We start from the raw sequence: 27,843 nt of genomic DNA, 5'->3' as shown, positions 1-27,843 counted from the left end.
TACAGAGTGTTATGCAGGACATTGAACAACTGACCAAGGCTGTGAAGGAACTTGCCACCAGGGCAGCTCCACCTGACCGTGAACTGCCCCTGCCTAGGAAACCTGCTCCTGCTCCCCGCAATTTTAATTACCGCAATCCTCCGCCCAATAGATCCTCGGGGACTCGAAGACCCTTTTGCACTTGGACATTGGAAAATGCAGTGCTGGGATTTAAACTGATTTCCCCAGAGGTCGCGGACCGGCCCTCAGGAAAACGGTCATTAGGTCCAATTCCCGAACTACATAAGTCAGGACTCTCCCATTATGTCTCCTACTGTCCCTATGTAAAAGTTATTGTAGAAGGTGTACCATTGGAGGCATTAATAGATACAGGGTCACAGTTACCTGCTATACCTCAAAAAGTGTTTTCTACCCACATTGGGATGCTAGTTTATTGTGTGAGCCTGAGCGTTAACTTCCGAGTAGTTGCAGGTATTGGGAGCCAACCATTCAGTTGGGAGAGCATGTACTTAGCGGACATGGAGTGATTGTAAGTAATGTGACAGATAAGGAGTCTGCTGAGTTTACATTGGGGATGAACATTATGAAGAATTGTTTCACCTAAGTGTTAGATGCCTTGCATGCCTCTCTTCCCCATATGTCCCCTTCAGGCAAGCGGGCTGCACAGAACCACTTGAAAGTTGTACATGCGGAGCAGAAGTTTGCCAACAAGCAAGGTGAAATCTGCAGAGTACGTGTTCAAGACATCAGGTCAGTGACCTTACAACCCAACACGGAGACCACCATCTGGTGTCGTGCAGGTCTTGGAGTCAAGAATAGGGACTATCAAGCCCTGCTGGAACCTATGCATTTGGAAGATCATCCTCATGTTCGAGCTGCAAGAAGTCTTGTCACTGTCACCTATGGGAGAGTCCCGGTGCAGTTAGTAAACCTGTCTGATTCTGCTACTGTCTTGCCCAAATACACTCCTGTAGCCCAGCTGTACCTCCTAGAGTTGAAAGACATTATGACAGAACGTCTGGTGCCCCAACAGCGTGCAGCTCAAGTGGCCGAAGGATCCAGTGTGAGCCCTCCAGAGCCCTGGTAGGCGCAACTCCAGGTTGGAGATGACACTACTCCAAGTGACCAAGTCAATGGAATCCTCAATGTTTCCAAGAGGTACCCTGAGGCTTTCAGCAAGCACCCCACAGACTTTGGGCAGACTTCAATTATCCTTTTTTTCACACAAAGGGGACCAGTGAATGGAGAATCAATTAACAATTAATTTACAATTGGTCACATTTGTGACCACTAGGATCCTGATTTACCAACCACTAAATTAATATAAAATGTATTTTTTAATGCCTAAAAAATATTGAAATACTTCTGCCATTTGTTTCTCATTGTAATCACTGTCTGTGAACAAATACAGCTTTGCTGCAATTAGTAGTATTTTTCATTGAGTGATGTGGCTGCAGTCCATACCTAACTCACTCTTGAGAACTATGGCAGAATGAATTTTAAATCTTACACATGCACCTGTCCGAGGTTTCACCACAGTAGTGGCTTTGTCAAGGACTAGTGGCCAAATGGCAGAAGTATTTTAATATTTTTGAGGCATTAAAAGTTACGTTTTATATAAATGTATTTGATGGTAAATCAGGATCCTAGTGGTCACAAATGTGACCAATTGTAAATTAAATGACTTCAATGATCCAGAACCGAATCCTCCACAGGTGACAGCCCACCTATCAAGGAAAGACACCGTCCGGTCGTGCCCGTCCTGTATCAGACTGTCAAGAAGATGCTGGCCGACATGAAAGAAGCAGATGTAATCCAGGAAAGTCAGAGCCCCTGGGCGGCACCACTTTTCCTAGTCAAGAAAAAGGATGGAGCCATCCGCTTCTGTGTCGACTACAGGAAATTGAACAATGTCACACACTTATCCGTTGCCAAGGATCGAGAAAGTCACTCACCGCCCTTGGGTGGGCTGCTTACTTCTCCACCCTGGACCTAACCAGTGGATATTGGCAAGTGCCCATGGCCGTGGAGGATCAGGAGAAGACCACCTTCGTAAAACACCTTTGGGACTGTTTGTAAAAGTATGCTGTTTGGGCTGTGCAGTGCCTCTGCTACGTTCCAGCGTCTGATGGAAAGATGCCTGGGCCATCTGAATTTACAAAGTGTCCTATTTTACCTGGACAATGTCATTGTGTATTCCAAATCCTACCAGGAACACCTTAGCCACCTGTCAGACGTCTTCAAAGTCCTAATCAAGCATGGGCTGAAGATCAAACCATCAAAGTGTCACTTGTTCAAAGCTCAGGTCCACTACTTGGGTAATGTTGTCAGCGCAGAGGGAATCCGGCCTAATCATGAAAAGGTGGAAGTTGTTAAGAACTGGCCAACCCCGCACATGGTGAAAGTAATCTGTCAACGTGGCCTGCACTAAATTGTCCACCTCTACTACAAGTCCCAGCAAGCCTTTAAGGCCACTGGTCACCTCCGTGGCCTGGCTCAACTGTATGGACTTTTCCACCTGTCTAACCTCAGTAAAGCTACCATTGTCCGTAACTTGGCGTCGGAGTCATTATTGCCACATTGCCTAGCCCAGGATCCAGTGGTATACCTTCGGGTGATATTGAGGATAAATCACGCCCTTGCGTCATGAATAAAAGGGGTTAATGCCGTCTCCCCCTAGGGTAATTCCATCTGCCCTTTTGTATCACACCCTCTACGACATCCTCAGGATAGGTGATCAATATGAGATCTGCATGGGTTCAACTCCCAGCACACCCTACACCACCATCACCAATCAGCTGTTTAAAGGGAACCTGTCAGGTACCCTATCCCCTATAAGCTATCCCCAGTACCTTGTAGATGTAGGGATGTTAAGCCCATAAGCTTCCTCTGATGCTGCACTATAGCAAAAACTATTTTTATCACTTCTCCCAGACACCGGGTAAGTAGACCTGGTTGGGAACGAAGCCGCAGTGCATGTAGTTACACTGCACCTGGCAGTGTGGATCAGTAATTGAAATTGTTATTTACCATAGTGCAGCATCAAAGGAAGCTTATGGGCAGAGCATCCGATCGATGTACCTTACATCGACAAAATACTGGGGAAGGCCAAATTGGTATAAAAAACCTCCAAGATGTTTTGGATACATAAATTGTTACTGTTCTCAAATCATTTGTCCCCATCATTCTTCTCTAAGGCTGCATTCACACCTTGTTTTTATGTTACAAGTGCCGAATACGGCTGGAGGAGGGGCAAACCGGCCTCTCCCGTACCCCACCCAGACCAGTGCTAAAATCCATTTACTTTAATGAGCCGACCGAAGTCAAACGGTGACTCCGGTTGGCTCATTTTTGACCTGTGTCCGGTTTTGTGACCGGACCTAAAACTGTAGTATACTACGGGTCAAAAATGAGCCGACCGGAGTCCCCGTTTGACTCCGGTCGGCTCATTAAAGTAAATGGATTTCAGCGCTGGTCCGGCTGGGTTAAAGGAGAGCCTGGTTTGCCCCTCCCCCAGACAGATTCTGCACCCGTAACTTGAAAACGAGGTGTTAATGCAGCCTAATTTCTGGTATCCAGTATGGCACTTTCTCCCCTTTCTGGTCTACAACATGGCTATTTCATAATTTCTTGCCCCCAGTATCACTCCACTCTTATTCCTGGTCCCCAGCATTGCTCTCCATTACACTTTTGATTACCAGCATGGTTCTCTTCTAATCTATGTTCCCCTCTTCTTTTTAGTCCACAGCATGGCCTTCTCACTCATTCTTGGTCCCCAGCATTACTTCTCATCATTTCTTGTTTCCAGCAAAACTACTTCTCTAATTCCTACTCCTAACATGGCTCCCCTTCCATTCCTGGTCTCCATTAATGCTTTCCTTTTTTTGTTAATTGTTTCACAGCATGGCTTCCTCTTCTTATTCCAGGTCCCCGGAATGATTCCCCTCATAGTCCCCAGCATGGCTCATCTTATTCCTGATCTGTAGCATCACTATACATCTTTAGTCTTCAGAATGGCTCACTCTTATTACTAGTTTCCAGCATGTTCCCTTGTCAATGCAGCATGACCTGAGTTGCATCTTTTCCTTTTCTGATGGCTTTCCTCCTCTCCTTTGTCTGCATGTAGGGTTGGCAGACCCTCTTCCTCAATGTTTCTTACAAGTATCTGTGGTAAGCTGGGGCAAATGGTGTCTTATGTAAAGTGTGGATATAACGACGCCAGGAGTATTAACCCCCCACACTACCAAGGTTAAGCAGTTGCCTGTGCCAAACATCTGGCAATAAATAATAGACATACCAGGTTAGGGAAACCACTTTTAACTTTACTTCAGGAATTTGCAACATTGTACAGACAGAAACAGTTAAATGCAATATTCACTGAAGGTTGCAACAGAGAACCACAATTGTTGCTTGGCATTATGGGACTTATGGTCCATTTTGACTTAGATTTATCTGAGACTGGTCTGAACTTGACTTGGACAGACTGACTGACCAACTGGGACTTGACTTAGGTGAGCTTGACTTGATTAGACTTGATTGAAGACATAGACTTAGATACAGAAAAGATGGCTGCCACCGGCTTAGACTTTCATCACACAGGGTTCCAGGGTTAGGGCTTACCGACCAGGGTTGACCCAATTGAACTGAAGCTGCCTGAGGCTTTTACTCCCGTTAACCGTTCGGTACTTGACTTGTCTGAACTCGACGTGGATAGTCTTGACTGAAGAACGACTGGTCGGCGGAAATGTGCATGTGCGTGGTCAGTCATTCTGGAACAGGTAGACAAAGAGACTTGTAACCTCTCCCCATTAGAGGTATGGGGCAGGTAATCTCCAGAGATGCTTCACCTTCCTCTGACTAGACTCAACTGTGTTCCACACCGGGACATCACATATCCTCCTCCTGTTTGCTGTGGTTCACTGATATTGGAAAGTACAAATCTCCATCAAAGCAATTTAGACACGTTAGTCTAATGGGGGGTCTTTTCAAAGCAATTTCCACACAAATATTTGCTACACGAAGGGGCAGCTTTTACCCTTTCACCCTTTGTCACTGATACTTCTGTGGTGGCCCAGTACAGGTGTCAAGCCCGTTGCTAAAGAACAGGCAAACCAAGCAATTGCTTGGGGCCCCGAGCTGGCCTGCGGCCCCAAGCAGAGCCGGTACTTGTTGTGCTTCATATACGGCTGCAGACGCCTGAGCGCTCTATAGAGAGCCTGAGGCGGCTGAAGCACTCCAGGTCACCTCCCGAGTTCCTCCCCTTCCCTGTAGCGTGGCCAAGCTTCTCTTCATCCTGGCTGTCAGTCCGGCCGGGTACTGCGTGGTACAGAAACAGGAGCAGGGCCGGGCTGTCCTCCTGCCCCTATCCCGGTTCGGCAGCTCGCCCTGTCTGCCGGCTAGGCCAGCAGTTCGATAGCCTGGAGCGGGAGGCAGAGACTAAAGCCGCTCAGCCTCTGGTTCCTATTTTAGTGCCTGGCTCACCTGTCTATTTTGCTTGGGGGCCCCCAAATTCCTTCAGACGGCCCTGACAGGAGTTGTACCCCTGTACCCTTGCTGTCCTGTGTGGCAGACTCTATTGCAATGTCCCCTGAGTCCCCCCTTAACCTGTGTATCATAAATGGTTAACATGTGCCTCATGTTATGTATGTGTGCCTTTATAATGCTATATACCTTTTAAATGTTGTTATCAAGTCTTGCAACCAGGGAAGGTGTCAGTGACCAGATGACTTGTGGGTGACCAATGGGACCCCTCCATAGTACCCCCCATATAAACCCTGGGAGGAGCTAGCTATTCCGTCTATTCTGCTGAGGAACAGTCAAGACCTGAGAGTTTCTGGTGTCCTGAGACCCAAGACCTAGTCACGCAGCCACGCTTCCATCACCAAGTGCTCCACAGGTGAACGTCAAAGCCTGGTAAGCTACACAAGGGGTGATGTATAGTCAGTCCTAGTCAAGTCAGTCAAGTTTGTCTAAATTCAGCGTGGGTCTGCAGCATTCTGTTCAAGTCCACTACAAGTCCCAGCGAGCCCGGAAGTCTCTAAAGTCACTGGTCATCTCTTTGGGCCTAACTGAGCTGTAAGGACACTTCCATCTGTCTGCCTCAGTAAAGTTGTTCCGTAACTTTGTGTTGGAGTCATTATTTGCCCCGTTCCTAGCCCAGTATCCAGCGGCCATACCTCGGGTGGTGCAGAGGTTAACCATGCCCTGGCATCACGAATACAAGGGGGTAATGCCATCTGCCCCTAATCACTAATCAGTCCCATCTGAGGACAGGATATGAGGAAGGGACATAAGGATGGGATAGGAGGTAGGGATAGGAGATCAGGATATAAAGTCGAGATAGGAGGTCGGGATATGAGGCTGGTATATGAGGTTGAGATAGGAGGTCAGGATATGATGACGGGATATGGGGTTGGGATATGACAACAATATATGAGGATGGGATATGGAGTCAACAGCTTCCTCTTTTGTTGATTTTCCTCCACAACAAGGATTGGGAAGGAAAAAACAGGCAACACCGGGTACTCAGTTAAAAGTTAGTTACCATGGGTTACCACATGTTGCCATAACGGAGTCTTAAATCCATTTTAAAACTGCTTGAATACATTCCTAGCAGAGATCTCTTGGGCAGTGTTAGAAACTTGTTTAGGGGCTGTTTTAATTGCTGGTTTGCGACAAACTAGTTCCCCAAGAACTGAACCTTCTGCGAAAGTTGGGGGAGCCTGGCGAATCAAACTTTTTAAAAAGTTCACTCTTCTCTAGTTATGACCTAGGTACCCAGAGTTTTCTGTTTTTATAAAAACAAATGTCTATCCGTTGAGCAACAATAATGGCATAGTATGCTAAATATTTTCTCGCTCTATTCTTACCTTTTGTAGGCTCAGCATATGTTAAGGTGTCCCTCATGAATCACAACAGGTTTATCAAAAGTAAGAAGACTGCTGCTGTTCTTGGCACCCCAAATCCGGTCTTTAATGAAACCTTCAGCTTCAAGGTGGAACAGAGCGAATTAGACACAGCAAGTCTTAGTCTCTCTATCCTACAGAATACTGAAGGAGACAGTAAGTAACCTAAAATGATTTGTCAAATTGTGAACTTAAGGGGGTTATTAGAAGAAATATATATATCCCCGGATAAGGAATGATTGTCAGGTTACCAGGTGACTACATGGGCCATGTTCCCACTTGAACAGAGATCCTGTTGAGGTTTGTTCAAGGCATCTGGTGTGTCAGCGGGGTCGATGGATTGGTCCAGACACCAGATAAAACATGTATCTTAGAGTTTTCCTATCCAGTTTTGAAACTTTTGTAGTACAAAATGGAGAAAGTCTGATGACAACTGATACATTTTTGCAGCAGTTGGAGTCAGATTTTTCACACAAAAAAAAATAAAAAATCTCCATGAAGTAGATATGTAGATGAATGCAGATGCAGAATATATATATATATATATATATATATATATATATATATATATATATATATATATATATATATATTACTTTAGCCTTAATGGTCTGGGATAAAAATGCAAAATACAGGCTGAAAAAGACAAAATTGCAATGCAAAAAGTTCTACTCAAAGGGGATTAGATGCAAAAAAGTAACCTACTCAAATGTTTCCATATCCTATAAGTTAACTGGAAAATACAGCAAACAGAAACGTGGGAAAAAAACATTGCATGTCCATCTGTTTATCCAACCTTCACCTTTCACATATAATTTTTCTTTCTTGTTATACATATTGCTGTCTGAGTGCACTGCAGGCTCCTGTCACACCTGGGGTTCTGAGCCCTTTTTTCTTTTTTTTAAAAACATTATTTCAGGAAGATGAGAAGAAATAGTCAACTGTGTGCACGTAATATGTATGTGGTGGCCCAGTACAGAATCTGTCATTCTGTACACCTACCCGTCCTGTGTGGCGGCTTCTATTTCAGTGTCCCTGGGTCCGCATTCCTCCTAAGGACTATAGAGTACAATCAAATCTCATGTCATGTGTTGGTTAATCTTTTGAGGCGTTTGTCACTTTAAAGGGGTACTCCAGTGCTGAAAAACTTATCCCTTATCTTAATGATAGGGGATAAGTTTCAGATCGCAGGGGGTCCGACTGCTAGGGCCGCCCGCGATCTCCTGTACGGGGCCCCAACTTGCTGGCCAGATAGTGGGTGTCGACCACCGCACGAATCGGCATCTGACACACCCCCTCAATACATCGCCATGGCAGAGCCGGAGAGTGCCGAAGGCAGTGCTCCGGCTCTGCCATAGAGTTGTATTGAGGGGGCGTGTCAGCCGCCGCGTCGTGCGGTGTTCAACACGCCCCCTTCCTGCGGGCTGCTGGGGCCCCATACAGATAGGGGATTCGTTTTTCAGCACTGGATATCTCCTTTAAATCATGTTCTTAGTAACCCTGTTGTTAAGTGGAGGTATGCAAGGTGAACAGGTGGCTTGTCAGTGATCAATGTGACATCTCTAAATTGCTCCCATATATAGCTGGGAGGTGTCAGCTTAGTGGTAGTGTTTAGCTGAGGTACAGTGAAGTGAGGACCTGAGGAGTGATCCAGAAGGAGGCCTAATCCGGTCAGCATGCTTCAACTTCAAGTTAATCCATGTGCACCTGTATTGAAAGTCAAAGCTGCAAGGTAGGACCTAAACCAGTGGGGATTCTAGTGCAGTCCAGTCCAGTCTAAGCAAGGTCTATGTATCAAACAGCGGGTTAACCTTAAAGTGCACCAGGGTATAAGTGTGTTCAAATACGGAGGCTCTACTCCATTTCCAATAGCAACCAGAGATCAATACAAATCACACTTGACACTTGAAATATTCGTATTGCTTTTTCTTTAGTGTTCAATTTTAATAGTGCAAAAGTCGATCAAGAGACCATTAACTTTGTATAATTAAATAGATCCAAAAGTTTTTCACCCAAAGTGCTCACTGAATACGTCCGACAGTCCTTGTTCAGCTGACCGAATACATTTCACCCTTCCACGGGCATAACTGGGCTGACCTTCCTTCCTCTCACAAAGGGGTAGACAATTGTGAGGTTGCCGGACACTTCCGATGTTTCAGAGGACAAGTGACCTTTCTCAAGTGACCCGATCGTGCATCCATCCCCATTTACATAGTAATTCACATCTCACGTGAACTCAATTCTGCAACGAGAGATTTCAAGTTAAAAAAATGAAGCAAAAGATGCTTCGTAATAAAATCAAACATTTTATAATTATTCTAAGTAGCAATAATATGGTGTTATAACACCAGAATACCGACAAAAGTCGAAGCAACTGATGTTATAGGAATACCGAGAAGTTACACATTTCCAGTCTAAGAAAGTTAGTCCAAGTCAAGTCTGTTAACAAGTGTGGCTGCATCCGTCAATAGCAACTATAAGTCCAAGCAAGCCAATAAGCTTCCTGAAGTTCACCCTGTGCTGAACCGCGCTGCAAAGACTGTTACACCTTACCTAACTCAGTAAAGCATACCAGTTAACCGTAACCTTGCATTAGAGTGATTATTTGCCCCGTTCCTGGCCCAGGTGAAGCTGGTCTACCTCGGGTGGTGTATAGGATAACCACGCTCTGGCGTCACGAAGAGGTTAATACACACATTACCCCGTCTGACACTATATATCTCAATGTGTATGTATGTATGTTCCAGCATCACGTCCAAACGGCTAAAGATATTAACACGAAATTTGGCACACATGTTACTTGTATGTCAACAACAAACATAGGATAGGTAATTTAACCCTTACTCACCCCCATTTGCCAGGGTCTGGGTTTTTGTTTAAAGTCCCATACAAGTCTATGGGAAATATATTTTCCAGCATAACTTCCGTACGGCTGGAGATATTTCGATAATGCTTGGTCACATGTTACTTATATGTCCACTTAAAATATAGGATAGTTAATTTAACTCTTAACTACTGCCATTTGTTAGGGTTTTTGTTTAAAGTCCCATGCAAATCAATGGGAAATGTATGTTCTTACATAACTTCCGTACGGCTGGAGATATTTCATTAATACCTGGTACACATATTCCTTATATGTCAAATAAAAAATATGAGTTAAATTAACCCTTACCTACACCTTTATATAAAAGATGGGTTTTTGTTTCAAGTCCCATGCAAGTATATGGGACTTCTAGTACCTTACTCCACAAGCTCCCCTTCGCATCTCCTGGTGAATGTGTCGGTCCGGCTTGCAAGCCACACCCCATCTCACAAAGACTGGATGGGATATGGGGTCGGGATATGGGGACGGTATATGGGGTCGGGTTATGAGGTTGGGATATGAGGACAGCATATCAAGTCAGAATATGAGGTCGGGATATGAGGTCAAGATAGAAGGATTGGATATGAGGTCGGGATAGGAGGATGGGATATGACCATTATATGAGGATGGGATATGAAGTCAAAAGCTTCCTCCTTTGTTAATTTTCCTCCCCGACAAGGATTAGGGAGGAAAAGCTGGGCAACACCGGGTACTCAGCTAATATATATATATATATATATATATATATATATATATATATATATATATATATATATATATATATATATATATATATATATTTCCTATTCGTCCTAAGGCAGCACACACCATTGGGATCTTTCATCCCCCAGACTCCACCCTAGGACCGTCCACCTAGCAAGATAATCAAGAAATTAGCATAGTTAATTGCTCACCTGATAAGAACCCTCTCCTACAGATCACACCTGTGTTTAATTTTGTCCTCATTCCACCAGTAGGATGTGTTCCACCTGCTCCTGTCTCCATTTTGTTTTGGATGTTTTTTTGATCAGCCTTGCGGGGTCCTGGCTGCAACGTTTGAAGTGCCAGTGCGGGGTCCTGGCTGCAATGTTTGAAGTGCCAGTGCGGGGTCCTGGCAGAGACCTGGTTTCAGAGTATGTTCTGAGCTTCATGCCTTGCCAGTGCGGGGTCCTGGTAATACCTGAACCAGTGTCTTCTTTTGAGTCATAAGCCAGCGCGGGGTCCTGGCTGACTCATACTGGTTCCGTAAGTATAACAAGTATATGGCGCCTGTATACAGTATATCCAGTGCGGGGTCCTGGTAAGTACAGAGAGCGCTTAATTTCGGCTTCCACAGTATATCCAGTGCGGGGTCCTGGTAAATACAGAGTATGCTTTATGTCTGCTGCCACAGTATATCCAGTGCGGGGTCCTGGTAAATACAGAGTACACTTAATGTCTACTGCCACAGTATATCCAGTGCGGGGCCTAGTGAAGAGAGAGTGCACCTCATGACCTGTTATTACAGTATATCCAGTGCGGGGCCTGGTGAAGAGTGAGTGCACCTCATGCAGGTATGTTTTTCATGCTTGGGGGGTTCCCTGGCATTATATACACTGGTGATATGTAAATAAAATTGCTTTATCCATTACATTACATGACGTGCGGTCCGGGCAGCAGAGATGTGTTAAACCTTGGCAGATTTCTCTGACCAGAATTCTGACTATAGTCGCTGTATTACTTTACCTGACATGTACAGTATGTTATACATTGTGTCTATACCATATGTTATATATACTGTCTATCTTGCTGCTGTTTAAATCCAGCATGGGAATCATGGCGACCATTTTTTTTGCACTGCATTCTGGGTATGTAAAACGCACGCAGTGACGTCATGTCAGGAATACAGATAAGTATCCGGTATGATCTATACTGTTCTCAGCCATTTAGACTGCATAAGGCCTGTAACGCTTGTGAGTACAAGCTATTGCTCTCTGTTTTCTGCCATATAGGCTATATAAGGCCTTAATGCTTGTGGTTACAAGCTATTGCTCTCTGTTGTCAGCCATTTAAGCTATATAAGGCCTGTAACGCTTGTGGTTACAAGCTATTGCTCTCTGTTTTCAGCCATTTAAGCTATATAAGGCCTGTAACGCTTGTGGTTACAAGCTATTGCTCTCTGTTGTCAGCCATTTAAGCTATATAAGGCCTGTAATGCTTGTGGTTACAAGCTATTGCTCTCTGTCAGCCATATAGTCTGTATATATACTGTAATACTTGTGAATACAAGCTATTGCTCTCTGATGTCAGCCATTTAGACTGCATAGGGTCTGTAATGCTTGTGAATACAGGCTGTTGCTCTCTGTTGTCAGCCATATAGTCTGTATATATCCTGTAATACTTGTGAATACAGGCTGTTGCTCTCTGTTGTCAGCCATATGGTCTGTATATATCCTGTAATACTTGTGAATACACGCTATTGCTCTGATGTCAGCCATATGCACTGCATAGGGTCTGTAATGCTTGTAGATACGGGCTATTGCTCTTTGATGTCAGCCATGTGGACTGCATAGGGTCTGTGGTGCTTGTGGATACAGGCTATTGCTCTCGGTTGTCAATTATTAGGCTGGGTCCACACTACGTTTTGTCCCATACGGGAGCGCATACGGCAGGAGGGAGCTAAAACCTTGCGCTCCCGTATGTAACCGTATGCGCTCCCGTATGCCATTCACTTCAATGAGCCGACCGGAGTGAAACGTTCGGTCCGGTCGGCTCATTTTTGCGCCGTATGCGCTTTTACAACCGGACCTAAAACTGTGGTCAACCACGGTTTTAGGTCCGGTTGTAAAAGCGCATACGGCGCAAAAATGAGCCGACCGGACCGAACGTTTCACTCCGGTCGGCTCATTGAAGTGAATGGCATACGGGAGCGCATACGGTTACATACGGGAGCGCGAGGTTTTAGCTCCCTCCTGCCGTATGCGCTCCCGTATGGGACAAAACGTAGTGTGGACCCAGCCTAAGTCTGTATAAGCCGTAGTGCTTGTGAATTCAAGCTATTGTTCTCTGTTTGCAGCCATATAGTCTGCTCTCGGTGTAAACCATATAGTATATAATGCTTGTGGATGCAGGCGGTTGCTCTCTGTATAAACCATATAGTCTGTATATAGTATATAATACTTGTGGATACAGGTGGTTGCTCTCTGTATAAGCATTATAGTCTGTATATAGTATGTAATACTTGTGGATACTGGCGGTTACTCTCTGTATAAGCCATATAGTCTGCGGTGCCTCTGGGTGGTGCTGGACTGCGGCTCCCGGCATGTTGTGACAGCCTTTCTGTCCTGGCATGCTGGGGGTTGTGGTTTTGCGGCATCTGGGGGTGCCGTGGTTGTGAGACACTGATTTAATCTGTATAACGTCTGTTGCTTGTGGCAGATTATCTGCATACAGTATGTTATGCTTGTAGTTACAAGCTATTGCTCTCTGTTGTCAGCCCTTTTAGTGCTTGTAAATATAGGCTGCCAGCCATTAGTCTGCTTATATCATGTGGTACTTGTGCTTAGTAATATAAGCTATTGCTCCCTGTTATCAGTCAGATTCATAGAGCCTGTAGTGCTCGTGTATACAAGCTTTGCTCCCTACTGCTGAATATAGTTAGTCATATAGACTGTATTAACCCTATAGTTCCTGTGAATACAAGCTGTTCCTCTTGTCAGCCTTATAGTCTGCATGGAACCTGTAGTGCTTGTATATTCCAGCCTTTGCTCCTGTTGTCTGCTATATACTTGGGTGAAGCTTATTACTTAGATATACAGATTATTACTCTGTCATTAGTTGTTAAAGCCTGTAGGGATTGTGTATACATGTTCTTGGCCATAAACTACATACATCTATTGGGTTTATAGATACAAGCTTTGGCTCCTGTTATCACCCTTGTTTGGTGAGGCCTCTTCCTATACTCAGGAGTGCGGCTCTTGTTGTCGATCTATGGTGTTGTTAACATCTAGAGACATTGCATTGCACCCTGTATACAGTTATGTAGTCGCTTCCATTGTGCATATCCTGTATACTGTCGTGTATCCACTGCCTTGTGTATAGTGCTCTGTATACTGTCATGTGGAGCTACTGCCTTCTGTATAGGATTCTGTATACTGTCATGTGGACCCACTGCCATATGTATAGGGCCTGTATACTGTCATGTGTATCCACTGCCTTGTGTTAGGGCCCTGGTGCAGGGTCTCTTATTTTTGTAGTGGATCTGGCACCAATATGTTGTTCCACCTTTTTGCTGGTGGTTCTGTGGTTCTCATCACTATAATTTACTAATATATGTTTATTTTACAGATATCAGACCCTTCAGATGGAGCCTCTGTGTAAGAATACATAGGTCTGAGCCTTGGCGTGTAGTATGTGCCAGAAATGTCACTACATTATAGGCATCAAACTAAATGAGTTACATTCCCTTGGGTCTGATTTACATCGGGTGATGACTTGTACATTATCAGATAAGGTTACAGCTTCTAGTTGGCACATGGCAGTCAACATGATAGAAGATATTCACATCTTTATATGTTAGACTTTACTGTCTTCTGTGTGTCTCCAGGTCCAGACTTGGAGGAAGAAGTTGAGATGGTTTCTATAAGATCTGTCACCTAAACCCAAGGATCAGGTTTGTTGTCTAAGTGATGCTCATCTCTATAAGTCCAAGCTCTTCCTTGTCTCTGGTCCCAATGATCTTATGAAGAGTCTATTGTGGTAGTAGCAGATCTGTCTCCAGATCGTTCGTGTGGTGGTGTACTCTTAGTATGGCTGTTTACAAGCAGTAATTCTTCTTTAACCAGAAAATGGATCCTTTTAATTATTTTCTTTTATTACCAGATCCAGGTCTCTCATTGAAGATTGCAGCTGAGTGTCTATTCTATTGAAGAGACATTCACCATCTCCCTTCAGCCACATAGATTGTTTGTTAGACAAAGAACCACTTCAGAGATCTCCAGGTCCGGTTGTTGGTTTTCCTTCTGGCATGTAGAAAGGCGGTAATATTCAGCAATGCTATCTTCAGCCCTAAAATGGTATATACATTCATCACTGAAGATGTGGTTGACTTTGTATCAGTTTAACTGTATCAAAGAAATCCAGTTCTGATCCATACAAGAAACCAAAAACCAGTCCATTCTACAAGTGTATTATGATTCAGCAAAGCTTATACTAGAATCTTAAAGCTACATAGTGGAAGATCTTATGTGACAGAAGAGACTAGACCATCAAAGTGTGACTTGAACCTCTTTTACTTCCAGTAGATTGAAGAATCTAGAAGATCCGGAAATAGTCTGGTGCCTCTGAGTTCAACCGGTTATTGGAGAGATTGCAACATCAACCAGGGCGAGATGTTCTGTTAGTGAAATTGTTTTCTACCAATGTTCTTCATTAAGAAATCTTACAGAAGACCCCCACTGAGTCCATCGTGATGGTCATCCTGTCTGGTTTCCACTGTATCCATTGTGATGGTCATCCTGTCTGGTTTCCACTGTATCCATTGTGATGGTCGTCCTGTCTGCTTTTCAGTGTCTGGTTTTTCAAACCATTATGTATTTGAGAAAGAATTCTCTACACTTCTTCTCCACCAAGATTTTTGCTGTAGACTAGATTCCTATTATCTTTGCAACTTGCTTCAATTGATAGTCAAAAAATCCCTTCATGGTTGATCTCTTGCTAAGGAGATTCAGCGACACTTGAGTCTCCATTAGGAATTGTTTTCCTTTCTTGAAGAACAATCTATCATACAATGACTACAGAATGTGAAGTCTCCATGTTTTCTCATCACCTTATGGAATCTTGTGAACAAATTGTATTTGATTTCTCCTGAGAATTCCTCTTGTTCTGAAAATGATCTTCCAGAAGGATAGAAGAAATGGTCGCCTTACTTCATATATCCCAGGCCGCTGCCAGAGGGTGAAGTTCTTGGACTAGACCATGTACTGTACCTGAAGGCTCCTATTACAGAACAGAAGAAAAATCCTCATTGGATGTTATGAGGCACTTGTCTTGTTCTAAACAAAGCATTGACCAGCTGAGATCAGCAAATTTTTGTCCTGCCTGGCCAGAGTAGGTTGAAGTTCATAGATCTGAGATGGAATTAGTTTTCTTCCATCTCTTGGATTTGAGCAAAAGAAAGGGAAATTTTTCTTTTTTCCAGATTCTTTAGATTGTTCTGCCAGTTAGACTTCTTCCTTACCGGCAAGGAGGGTCCAAATTTTGAGTCTGTAATGCAGCCTCCTGGACCGCACTGTTATCGTGTGAAATTCTCGAGTATAGGCTTAGCATTCAGCCTTTGATGCTATTGTCATTTAAGATTTGCCCTTCCTATGGATTCTATTTTAGATCCCAATGGTGTGTGCTGCCTTAGGACGAATAGGAAAAACAAAATTGTTCTTACCTGTAATTTTGATTTCCTTGAGTCCTAAGGCAGCCCACAATTACCCTCCCAATAATATTTTTTTATGGAATTCGTCTCTATTTTAATACACAGGTGTGATCTGTAGGAGAGGGTTCTTATCAGGTGAGCAATTAACTATGCTAATTTCTTGATTATCTTGCTAGGTGGACGGTCCTAGGGTGCAGTCTGGGGGATAAAAGATCCCAATGGTGTGTGCTGCCTTAGGACTCAAGGAAATCAAAATTACAGGTAAGAACAATTTTGTTTATATATATATATATATATATATATATATATATTATATAATATAAAAAATAAATATTCATGAAAAAAGGTGGTGTGTGTTGTTTTTGCTTTTTAATTACCGTATTTATCGGGGTATACCACGCACCGGCCTATAACAGGCACCCTCATTTTACCAAGGATATTTGGGTAAAAAAAGTTTTTTACCCAAATATCCATGGTAAAATTAGGGTGTGTGTGTGCGCGTGTATACCCCGATACATCCCCAGGAAAGGCAGGGGGAGAGAGGCCGTCACTGCCCGCTTCTCTCCCCTGCCTTTCCTGGGGTCTAGAGCGCTGCTGCCGTCCCTTCTCTCCCCCTGGTTATCAGCGCCGCTGCCCGTTCTGTCCCCCTGACTATCGGTGCCGGCGCCCCATTGCCGGCGCCGACAGCCAGGGGGAGAGAAGGGGCAGCGGCACCCATTGCCGGCGCTGCTGCCCCGTTGCCTCCCCCCATCCCCGCTGGCATAATTACCTGGGTCGGGTCCGCGCTGCTCCAGGCCTCCAGCGTGCATCCCCTGCGTCGTTGCTATGCACGGCGCGGCGCACTGACGTCATGCGCCGCGCAGAGCATAGCAACGACGAAGGGGACGCACGCCGGAGGCCTACAGCAGCGCGGACCCGACCCAGGTAATTATGCCACCGGGGATGGGGGGAGGCAACGGGGCAGCGGTGCCGGCAATGGGTGCCGCTGCCCCTTCTCTCCCCCTGGCTATCGGCGCCGGTACCGATAGTCAGGGGGACAGAATGGGCAGCGGCGCCGATAGCCAGGGGGTGAGAAGGGCCGGCAGCAAGGCTCTAGACCCCAGGGAAGGCAGGGGGAGAGAAGCGGGCAGCGACGGCCTCTCTCCCCCTGCCTTTCCTGGGGCGGTATCGGCGTATAACCTGCACATAGACTTTAGGCTAAAAATTTTAGCCTAAAAAGTGCGTGTTATACGCCGATAAATACGGTATTATAGATTTTGTTGCAAAAGCAGCTCAACTGTTAGCGGCTGTATTTTTTCTTTTTGCAGCCTTATTCACTTAAATGCAGCTAAGCCTCAAAATTCCTATTCTCTAAGAAATCTTCCATTACTTAAAAGGCTGGTGTAGACCTATACAGTCATCCATGGAGCATCACAGACCCCAGCTTTCTCAGTCTTCTAACTAGATTTACTATTCAGAAGTCTTTTAAAGTCATTGTTTTAGTATGAAGCTATTTCAGAATATTTGTTAGGGATATTTACATTATTTGATTGTAGTGACATATGCTCTTTTATTTTCTATCATGCCAGGAAGTTTGATAAACTCAATCTTTCCCAAAACAAATACAGTATAAAGCAAAGCAGAGAATTAGGCTGTTAAATTCAGTTAGATGCCAGTTAGAGCCATCTGGAGTCTCTGCTAGCTGTGCAACCAAAGAGGGGGAGGGGAAGGGATCTGAAATGACTGCTTAGAAGTTATTAAATAATTGAATTGAAAAGATGAATTTGTTGGTTCCTTAATTTCATACAATTTTTTTTTTTCAAATCAACTGGTGCCAGAAAGTTAAGCAGATTTGTAATTTAATTCTATTAAAAAATCTTAATCCTTCCAATACTTATCAGCTGCTGTGTCATCCAGAGGAAGTTTTTTCTTTTTGAATTTCTTTTCTGTCTGACCACAGTGCTCTCTGCTGACGCCTCTGTCCATTTTAGGAACTGTCCAGAGCTGGAGCAAATCCCCATAGCAAAACTATCCTCCTCCTGGACAGTTCCGAAAATGGACGGAGGTGTCAGCAGAGAGCACTGTGGTCAGACAGAAAAGAAATTCAAAAAGAAAAGAACTTCCTCTGTAGTATACAGCAGCTAATAAGTACTGGAAGGAAAATATTTTTAAATAGAAGTAATTTACAAATCTGTTTAACTTTTGTTGCACCAGTTGAACAAAGGAGAACGAATGCCACCCCCTGTTCAATGAACCATTTGTATGACTTAATAGGATTCTTTTGATACCTTTCCTTTGCTGATCTGCTGTTGTCCTGTAATTTAACACTTCATTAGATATGCAAATTATCTCTTTAGGTGCACTGGGGGCATGGTTTCATTTATAGGTGCACTGTAAAGCCACCCACAACATTTCCCAGATTCCTGTAGCCACACCCACCCTCCAACACGTAGCTACCCCATGTGCTGTTATGTCTTGCACAGCACTGAGCAAAATATTGCACATGTACAATAATCCCAATGTTTTATTAAAGGGGTACTCCGGTGCTAAGACATATTATCCCCTATCCAAAGGATAGGGGATAAGATGCCTGATCGCGGGGGTCCCGCCGCTGGAGACCCCCATGATCTTCCATGCCGTACCCTGTTAGAATCAGTCCCTGAAAGCATTTTCACTCCGGGTCTGATTACTGGCGATCATGGGGACGGAGCATAGTGATGTCACGGCTCCGCCCCCTATGGGAGGGGGCATGACAGCTGTCACGCCCCTACAATAGACTTGTATTGAGGGGGTGGAGCGTGACGTCACACGGAGGTGGAGCCGTGACATTATTATGCTCTGTCCTCGTGGTCGAGATGGACTCAGCCTGAGGACCTCCAGCAGTCCCGGAAGCCGCTAAAGGTGGGTACTGCATGGTAGATCCCGGGGGTCCCCAGGGGCGGGACCCCCACGTTCTGACATCTTATCCCTTATCCTTTGGATAGGAGATAAGATGTCTAGGGGCGGAGTATCCCTTTAAAGTGTTAAAAGCATATCTAATAAAATACTAATTACAGGATAAAGGCGTACTGGATCATCAAAAGATAGATATTAGTCTGTTTAGTACAAAGTAGCCTATTGAGCCATACAAATGGTTTATGAAATGGAGGGGGGGGGGGCAGAGAGGTTTAGATAGTTTCCCTTTTAAAAAATTCCAAAAATGTTGAGTTGGGTATTGGACACCACACCACATTGTGTACTTTTGGCCATAATTTGACTTCTAGGTTGGGTTATCAAATAAGGGAACCTTGGTGAATACTGGTGCCATTGAAGAACCTGCAGTAAAAGCCCAATTTTTTTACAGCAAATGTGTATGTTTAAGGGGGTTCTCATATCCTAGAAAATGCCATCACTTACTGATTATTGATAAGCGGCATTGCCCATATTCGAATTTGCGATATATCGCCAATATATAGACGAATATTCATCCTATATTCGTGAATTCTGAGTATTTGTTAAATTCGCATATGCAAATATTCGCATATTCGAGGAAGAAAACAGTGAGGGGGTGGGAAACTTTACTATTGGTTGCTAAGGATGTTGTTGATAACCTCTGACAAGTGTATTTGCATCATTTTAGTTGGCCCACAAGTGAAAAGAAGGAATGTGCGAATACTCACATATGCGAATATGCAGAAAAAAGTGAATATTCGTAATTTTGAATATATAGTGAATATATTCACAATATTTGCAAATTCACATATTTGCGATAAAAATGTGAAATGCGAATATTCGCACACAACACGATTACTGATCAGTCATTTTTGACAGCTAGGACCCTTATAATCCTTTAAATGCAGGAAAACTGGATCTCAATGCTCAGCCCTTTGTTCTTCTGACTAGTCTGGTACCAGAAGTCAGCCTCTCCACTTATCAGAATGTTATGGCATATCCTAGTGAGAATGGGAATACCATATAATTTATTTATTTATACATGCATTAACCAAGTATCACTATGTCTTTCACATTCAGAAAGTAACTTACTAGGCCGTGTGGTGGTTGGACCATTCATGTACACTAGAGGGCGCGAGCTAGAGCACTGGAATGAAATGCTCAACAAACCCAAAGAGTTGGTAAAGAGATGGCATGCCCTGAGCATTAGCACCTGATGTGAATGAACCAAGCAACATGGATCTGCAACAGATGAAAAGAAAAAGGTGGATGGAAACAATACAAGAACAGCTGAAGAGAGGAGAAATATGCTTCTTTTCATGAAGAGGTTAATATTTCATCCTATCTAGCTTTTAGTTCTGGTTCATTCTGCCAGACTCAGTTAAAGTTCAGAGAGTGGAGTTACGGAAGAAAATGTTTTTAATTTAACTAGAGTGATGGTAGCTTCACTGTCATGTCTATGATGTTAATTTTATCATGTGAAGAGCGTGCGCACAGTGTATAATCCAATAATGATGGTATTGACTTACTACACACAGGCAAAATTGTGGAAAACTGTCTATTGTATGTTAACATAAATTAAATTGTCATACTACATCATCTCAAAAATAATTACACTGTATGGTATTTTTTGTTTATTATTTTTGAACAAAATGTTTAACAAATAGGATTTTCATCTAGGAATTTTCTGAAGACTAAATCTCTTTATAACTGGTCAATAAAATGTGGGCACAAAAAATCTTATGTATGCAAGGCCGTGTTCAGACCAGTTTGTATTGAAGTCTTTAGATTAGACATGTCAATGAGTGAGGATATGACACGGACATTTCATTGGGACAAACAATGGATTTTTTTCTTTAAATTTTTTCTATGAAAGAAAATCTAAATCTTGCTGTTTTCCCATTCACTGCTCAGCCTCCCTGAGACTCCATCACGAGCAGAATTATAAGGTAAAACAATAAATCTGGAGGACAAACATGTACTGTATAATACAGGACCCACTAATGACAATAAATAATGGATAAAGTTCAGCTCCTCTCCCTTCCTGCACAGTGGTATCTGTACATGCTTGCACACCACATTCTTCCATAGATGTCAAGGAGTCATCTTATAAATGAGGTTTTCTTTTTGTCAGAGAGCTTGCTGTTAAAGCGGACCTGTCAGATCCCACAAAAAAATAAAGAATTAATGTTATTCAGTATCTAATTCTGACCATGTAAATTTTTATGCCTTTATCACATATTTATTATAAAAATACCTATTTTCATTTGCTCAAAGTGTTAGAAATCCTCTCAGGGGAAGGAGGCGTGTCCCTCCTTGTGGTGGTGGGAGGTGATTGGTGCATCTGCTCATGCAGCCTTGTCCATCAGTCATCTCTTGTCCATAGCTCATGGACCCCTAGTGGTGGGACCCCTATTGGTGCGATTTTCAAGCACCATTTTCTTTAAATATAAAAAAAAAAAAAAAATGTAAACAACCATATTATAAAAGGTCTTTACATTTTTATCAGTAACAACATATAAAACGTTTTTGGATTTGACAGCACCTATGGTATTCCAGGAAAAAACTTTTTTATGTATCTCAACTGGCTCCAGAAAGTTAAACAGATTAGTAAATTACATCTATTAAAAAAATCTAAAGATACGAGGCCCCCTCCAATATAGTTTGGAACGGTTTGTTGTTTCTTGAAAAATCAGGTCATGTGCAAATGGTATCTTTCAAAAAGGTGTTCTAGCTATTGTGTACAACGAGTACATTGCCTGTGTGGCTACTATTACGTACCTTGGGGAAGAGGTGGGGCAAACAAGCCTAAAGTTATTGTGCACGAATATTGATGGCTTATTCTGAGGCTAGGCCAGAAATGTTAAGACTAGATAAGCCTTTTTTTTTTTTTTATAGTAGAAGCATTTTGTTCAAGCCTTGACTTTCACAATCCAAGCTAGCTTAACTAGTAGTTTAAAGGGGTACTCTGGTGGAAAACAGTGTGTTTTATTTTTTTATTTTTGTTTTTGTTTTTAAACCAACTGGCTCCAGAAAGTTAAACAGATTTTTTAATTATCTAATACAATTTATAGGTGGAGTGGCTCCTATTATACCTATACCAATGTAGACCTGGGCAACCCAATAATGACACCAATACCCACGGTGTCAAAAATAATATGAAATAAGTACAAAAAGAATTGGGGCTCAAAGGTCAAAGATAGTGGATCCCAATGGTAGGTAAAAATAACAATGATTTATTAATAATCAGGAAAAATATATAAGATAGTATAGTATATAGTGGTACCAGTGACTCACAGGGCCCTTGTGATATCACAGTATTCACTTGTATAATGATTTCAGAATAAATATTCTTAATTAATAAATAAATGTGACCATCACAATAAAATGCGCATAATAGATGCAATAAAAAATGCAAAAAAATCTGTTCACCAAGGTAGTATTTGCTACCTAAAATCAAGAAAAGTCCATGTAATAATTTAGCAGCAGTTATGGATCATAATATGCAAAGTCTGATAATGCTGGTGAGTTCTCAGCCGGGGTAACCCGTAGCAACAGTCTGCTAGCTCTTATTGTGCAATTGCAATCAGTGCCTGGTAATCACTAGTGGATCAAACAGTCATTTAGTGTTGGTAAAGAGATGAATTACCGGCATATATACAGTTGGTAGATATCTACACTGTTTCAATTTAGTGGAACAGTAGCGCTTAGATAATAGAAAAGGATACTCTGTGTTCTCACCGCTCCGGGGCTGCTGCGATGTGTGTAGCAGGGGATGTTACGATTGCTTCCAGATGCCTGCGATCTCCCAGATGAACTCTCCGTGCATGAGAGAACACTGCCTGGAGACTCGGCCGTCTCTTAAAGAGGCAGTGTCAGACAGCGGTGGTCTCCCGGTTGCGGTCCTGCAGCGCTTCAATTCCTGGATAGGTGTGGATACCTGCGGCGTCCTGGTGGCAGCGAGGCGCGCGTGTGATAGGCCAGGTGGCTGATGGATGCCTCTCCTTTAGTCAGCGGGGTAAGAAGCCAACTGCAGCAGTATTACGTGTATAAATGGTATAGAGCTATCTTGCGATCTTATATATCCTTAACTCCTCCTCTACTCAAGTCGTCACTTCCAGTGTCAATAAACCATAGAAGTCAGAGAAACCATGAATGAACTTAAGATGTCTATATCTGTTGATATATTTCAACACTCATAGATCAATATTTTGGCTGGATGGTACATATGGATACTCAATAATAAAAATAAATATATACATAATTCTATGATAGTGACTAGATATAAATGAATTGATAGGGACAAATAACGATATAATACTATTATTGCATTATGTGCTGAAAACTACATACATCTCTCAATCTCTCAATATATGCTATTCATAAACAATTGTACTTTAAAACTGTACCAATAACCTATTATAATCACAATTATAGTTAGAAAGGACACATTATGGGGAAATTTGTATGGATAATATATAATAAATATTAAAATAAATATAATAAATACACAAATTGCACTAGTATACCCTGTAAATATATGAATATACTAAATACACTAATTTCAATTAAATGAATGTGTCAAGGATCAATAAAAAAAAATTAATGTATCAAGGATCAAAAAAAAAATGTATTATTACAATTGAACATATAAAAATGCACTACAGTATATACATAATGGCTGTAATGTAATTAAAATAGAGAAATCTACTAGGATCAAATTTTAGCAAAATATATAAAATATGTAAATATATGACACATAAAATATAAAAAATATAAAAAAATATAAATATAAATGCAGATATAGAAACAATAACAAACATCCCTTAATTTTCATGTAGATGTGAGGAAGGGCCCAATAAAGGGTCCGTCATGGTGCTGATAGTACAGCCTGACACACGACAGGCCGTCCAAAGGGACCTCCCCCCAAAATTTAGTCTAAAAATTAAAGTAAAAATTTTGTCTAAAAAGCCGAACAGTTCAATATCGTTGTTAAGACCTCTGGGTGCTAGTGAGCCAAATTCCAAGATTTTGCGAGACTCTGTCTTGCCCTAGACATTTTGCTTATAAAGTTTCCACCTCGCCAATCTGGTTTAAATTACTTCTATTTAAAAATCTTAATCCTTCCAGTACTTATCAGATGTTGACCACAGTGCTCTCTTCTGACTCCTCTTTCCATGTCAGGAACTGTATAGAGCGGGATAGGTTTGCTATGGGGATTCGAATTGGCTTTTTTCAGGCTATTATTTTCCACTTTTACCAGAAAGGTTAAACAAATGAAAACTACAACATGTATAAACAAAGGAAAAATTATTAAAAGGGAAACAGATACCCGATTTACTCGCACTAAACCCAGTACATAGAGTTATAGTGTGGGTAAACCGGATTACATTTTTTCAGGCAGAATTATGTGCAGAAATTCTGCCGAGTGTACATAACTAAGCCTAAGTAACCAAATACAAAGGGTTTTTGGTTGCTATAATAGCTTAAAGAAAACCTGCAAAATCTTATCGAACACTTGGAGTCCATGTGATTCTTTAGTATGGCAGCATAGGGGACTCCTTGTGTCCCGTCTTACGGACTCTGGCACATTCCTTTGCTTTGTACTTGAGACCTTAAAGGGGTACTCCGGTGAAAACCTTTTTTCTTTTAAATCAACTGGTGGCAGAAAGTTAAACATATTTGTAAATTACTTCTATTAAAAAATCTTAATCCTTCCTGTTCTTATTAGCTGCTGAATACTACAGAGGAAATTATTTTCTTTTTGGATTGCTCTCTGATGACATCACAAGCACAGTTCTCTCTGCTGACATTATTATAATAATAACGCTTTATTTATTGTTGTCCTTAGTGGGATTTGAACCCAAGTCCCCAGCACTGCAAGGCAGCATTGCTAACCACTGAGCCACCATGCTGCCCTTAGCATACATCTGCTATGCATGGTTGCTAAAATGGACAGAGATGTCAGCAGAGAGCACTGTGCTCGTGATGTCATCAGTGTTCCAAAAAGAAAGGAATTTCCTCTGTAGCATTCAGCAGCTAATAAGTACTGGAAGGATTAAGATTTTTTAATAGAAGTAATTTACAAATATGTTTAACTTTCTGCCACCAGTTGATTTAAAAGAAAAAAGGTTTTCACCGGAGTACCCCTTTAAAGTAACATAATGGCTGTTGACTGACATAGGTAGGTTTCTGGAAATCCTTCACATGCTGTTTTCTGAAACTACACAACAGACCAGTGACACTAAATACCTGTTAAAAGGACAAGGGGAACCTGTTGCACTACATTTCTTAGCAGTGAAAAATGACTTGGCTCAATCTTTCAGACTTGAGAAGACCTGTGCACAAATTTTATATGACAAGTAATTCAATACTTCTTTTTCAGTCTTTGGCTCAAAGTGTCATATTTATTAGTGTAACATTTAAAAAAAAATTTTTTGATACAATGCCAAAATAACCAATAACTAAAGCTATTGTACATTAAGCGACATTTTTCATTCTGTATATGTAATGGTGTAAAACTTATAAAAATGAGATTAAAACTAAAGCTGTACATTCTTGGGCTAATCTGCATTGGAATTCCGCATGGAGATTCTGCAGAAGCAGAGTACCATTGAATTCAATGAGATTCTGCTGCGCTGTTCACATAGCAGCATTTCTGCGACAAACATCTGGCACGAAAAATTCTTATTCCCATGTCTGCAGAAAGAACAGACATGTCCATTCTTTCTGTGGACTCCGCACAGAATGGATTGCTGTTTATTAGATGGTGCATTCCTGATGTTATGCTGGCGCTCCACATTCAGGGGCAATGTCCACACGGAGATTCTCAGTGCAGACATTTCCCCGTGTAAACATAGCCTGAGACTCCACTCTCTCATATTTATGCTACCAAAAGCTGATGAAGGGAACTGATGGCTAAACCCATCCATTTGTTTTTGGATGATGATTTTTTGTCTCCAACACTCTTCTGTGCTAGCCAAGGCCATTGATAATTGATATTAGTGGTGGGGATTGTGGTCAAGTTACTCCAACTCCAGAAGCTTCCTGATACACTGTTATTGGCTTCTATGCAGTTGGATCTGGTGGATGGAAGCCTGGGTGTGTTATTCTGCAGCCATTTTAACTTCTATCTGTTCTTGACCTCTTACTAAAGTACATTTAACAGGATACATGCACAGGACTTTTTTGGAGCATGTAAGCGTGGTGACACAGAAAACAGAAACAAAAAAGTTCTTGTTGATATTGACAATTTGCATATATTTTCATTTTTGATGTATTGGAGCATTAACATGGTTTCATATTCGCGAATTCACGAATATAGCACTATATATTCGCAATTTTTTTTTTCACAGTACACATCACAGTGATCATCCCTCTCTGCTTCCAGCTTGTGTGGTGTAAAGAAGGCTCTGATACTACTGTGTGAGACTGGCGTACGAATTTTCGCATATGCGAAAATTTGCATATGCTAATTTCCACATGCTAATTTTCGCATATGCGAAAATAAACGCGAATTTAGCGAATATATGACGAATATTTGTCCATATATTCGCAAAATATCGCAAATTCAAATATGGCCTATGCCGCTCAACACTATTCATAGTATAAAGCATGAATGACCCTTTTAGTTGCTCCTTCTGTTTAGAACCAGCATACAAAACTAGAAGCTATTGCCCAGAGTAGAGGCGCTAACTGTTCTACCTATGTGGTTTTACTTATGTGATTCTTGCTGATCAGGTGACTAGTTTTGTCTTGCATACAGGGCCAGCAGTAGGAGTTAGGACTCACCTGTAGAGGTAAAATGCATGGACCACACTATAAAAACTAAATGCAATTTTCTTATTGGGTTTTGCCATCAAATAAGGGATAACATATTGCTAAAATATGCCATTACTTTCTAAAAAGGTCAAAATGCTAAGTAATTTACTAATCCTTTGAATAAAGGGGTTGCAGGGCTGGATTAGTGCCTTCAATGTTTTACCCTGCACGGAGCTTAGGGAACTGCAGTACAGCCCCACTGACTTGTAGGGAAAACTCTGAAGTGTTAAGTCAATGCTACTTTCCCTTCATTTTCAGTATTAGCAGTCAGACCCCCATAGATAAGGTTAAGGTTAGATAAGGTGGTGCCATATCCTACTGATGTTCTGTTCCTTCTCTTAATAACATAGACAAAATGAATATTCTTTCTCTTCAATGGTTATAGAGCAACTAGTAACTGTAAGATTTATCTAAACATTTCAAGTTAATCATTTGTTTATACTACTCAGTTATTCAGTTCCTTATCTACCTTGGGAAAGAACCATTTGTTAAACGAGCTAAGAGAGATTAGACATTTTTTATGTGTGTCCAGATCTTGATTTGCCTTGTTAACCTGTATCTGAAGATATTTTTAAACCTTCCAGGGTCACTGATCTGCACTGAAGGATTCAGAAGCATTTGAAGATTGAAAAGTATTTCCTTTTATGATTTTTATGATTCACTTCCTCCAAAAACATATATGAAAGATGCATTAAAATAAGGCCCCTTTCAGATGCTGCTTGGCATTACCACCTTTTTAACCATTTAGCACAAGAGGTCCTAGGTTGTCCATTCCATTTTCATAACACTAGTATATTTTTTCCCTTCCTTGATTACCAACATTTTAGATATTGTCAAGATCATGATGGAGGGGGTTATTAAAACCTGTGTAGAGGAAGAGTGTTGCAGTTGCCCATAGTAACTATTCAGATTGTTTCTTTAATTTTTTGAGGCCTTTT

At 42.0% G+C, this 27,843-nt stretch overlaps 1 protein-coding gene and 1 long non-coding RNA gene across 9 annotated transcripts in view; one reads left to right on the top strand and one right to left on the bottom strand.

Annotated features, from left to right (window-relative positions):
- Positions 1-21,170, top strand: part of LOC130282530 (synaptotagmin-15-like) — an 85,904-nt gene extending 64,734 nt beyond the window's left edge. For 4 of the 8 annotated variants that reach the window (XM_056530831.1, XM_056530828.1, XM_056530829.1 and 1 more), the window contains exons 8-9: positions 6,879-7,061; positions 20,165-21,165. In XM_056530831.1, coding sequence (XP_056386806.1) covers positions 6,879-7,061; positions 20,165-20,301 — 320 coding nt within the window. In that variant the 3' untranslated portion in view covers positions 20,302-21,165. Of the gene's footprint in view, positions 1-6,878; positions 7,062-8,488; positions 8,638-20,164 lie in introns of all 8 variants that reach the window. The other 4 variants (XR_008846439.1, XM_056530826.1, XM_056530827.1 and 1 more) reach the window with 4 other exon arrangements.
- Positions 21,116-23,036, bottom strand: LOC130282532 (uncharacterized). Its single transcript, XR_008846440.1, has 3 exons — positions 22,734-23,036; positions 21,342-21,525; positions 21,116-21,240 (listed from the first exon to the last, which is right to left on the bottom strand). It is a non-coding gene; the product is annotated as an uncharacterized LOC130282532 (long non-coding RNA).
- Positions 23,037-27,843: the final 4,807 nt, after the last annotated feature.

Source organism: Hyla sarda, chromosome 7 (genome assembly GCF_029499605.1).
Source record: "Hyla sarda isolate aHylSar1 chromosome 7, aHylSar1.hap1, whole genome shotgun sequence".
NCBI classification, from domain to species: Eukaryota; Metazoa; Chordata; class Amphibia; order Anura; family Hylidae; genus Hyla; species Hyla sarda.
This window is presented reverse-complemented; position numbering and strand designations above follow the sequence as displayed.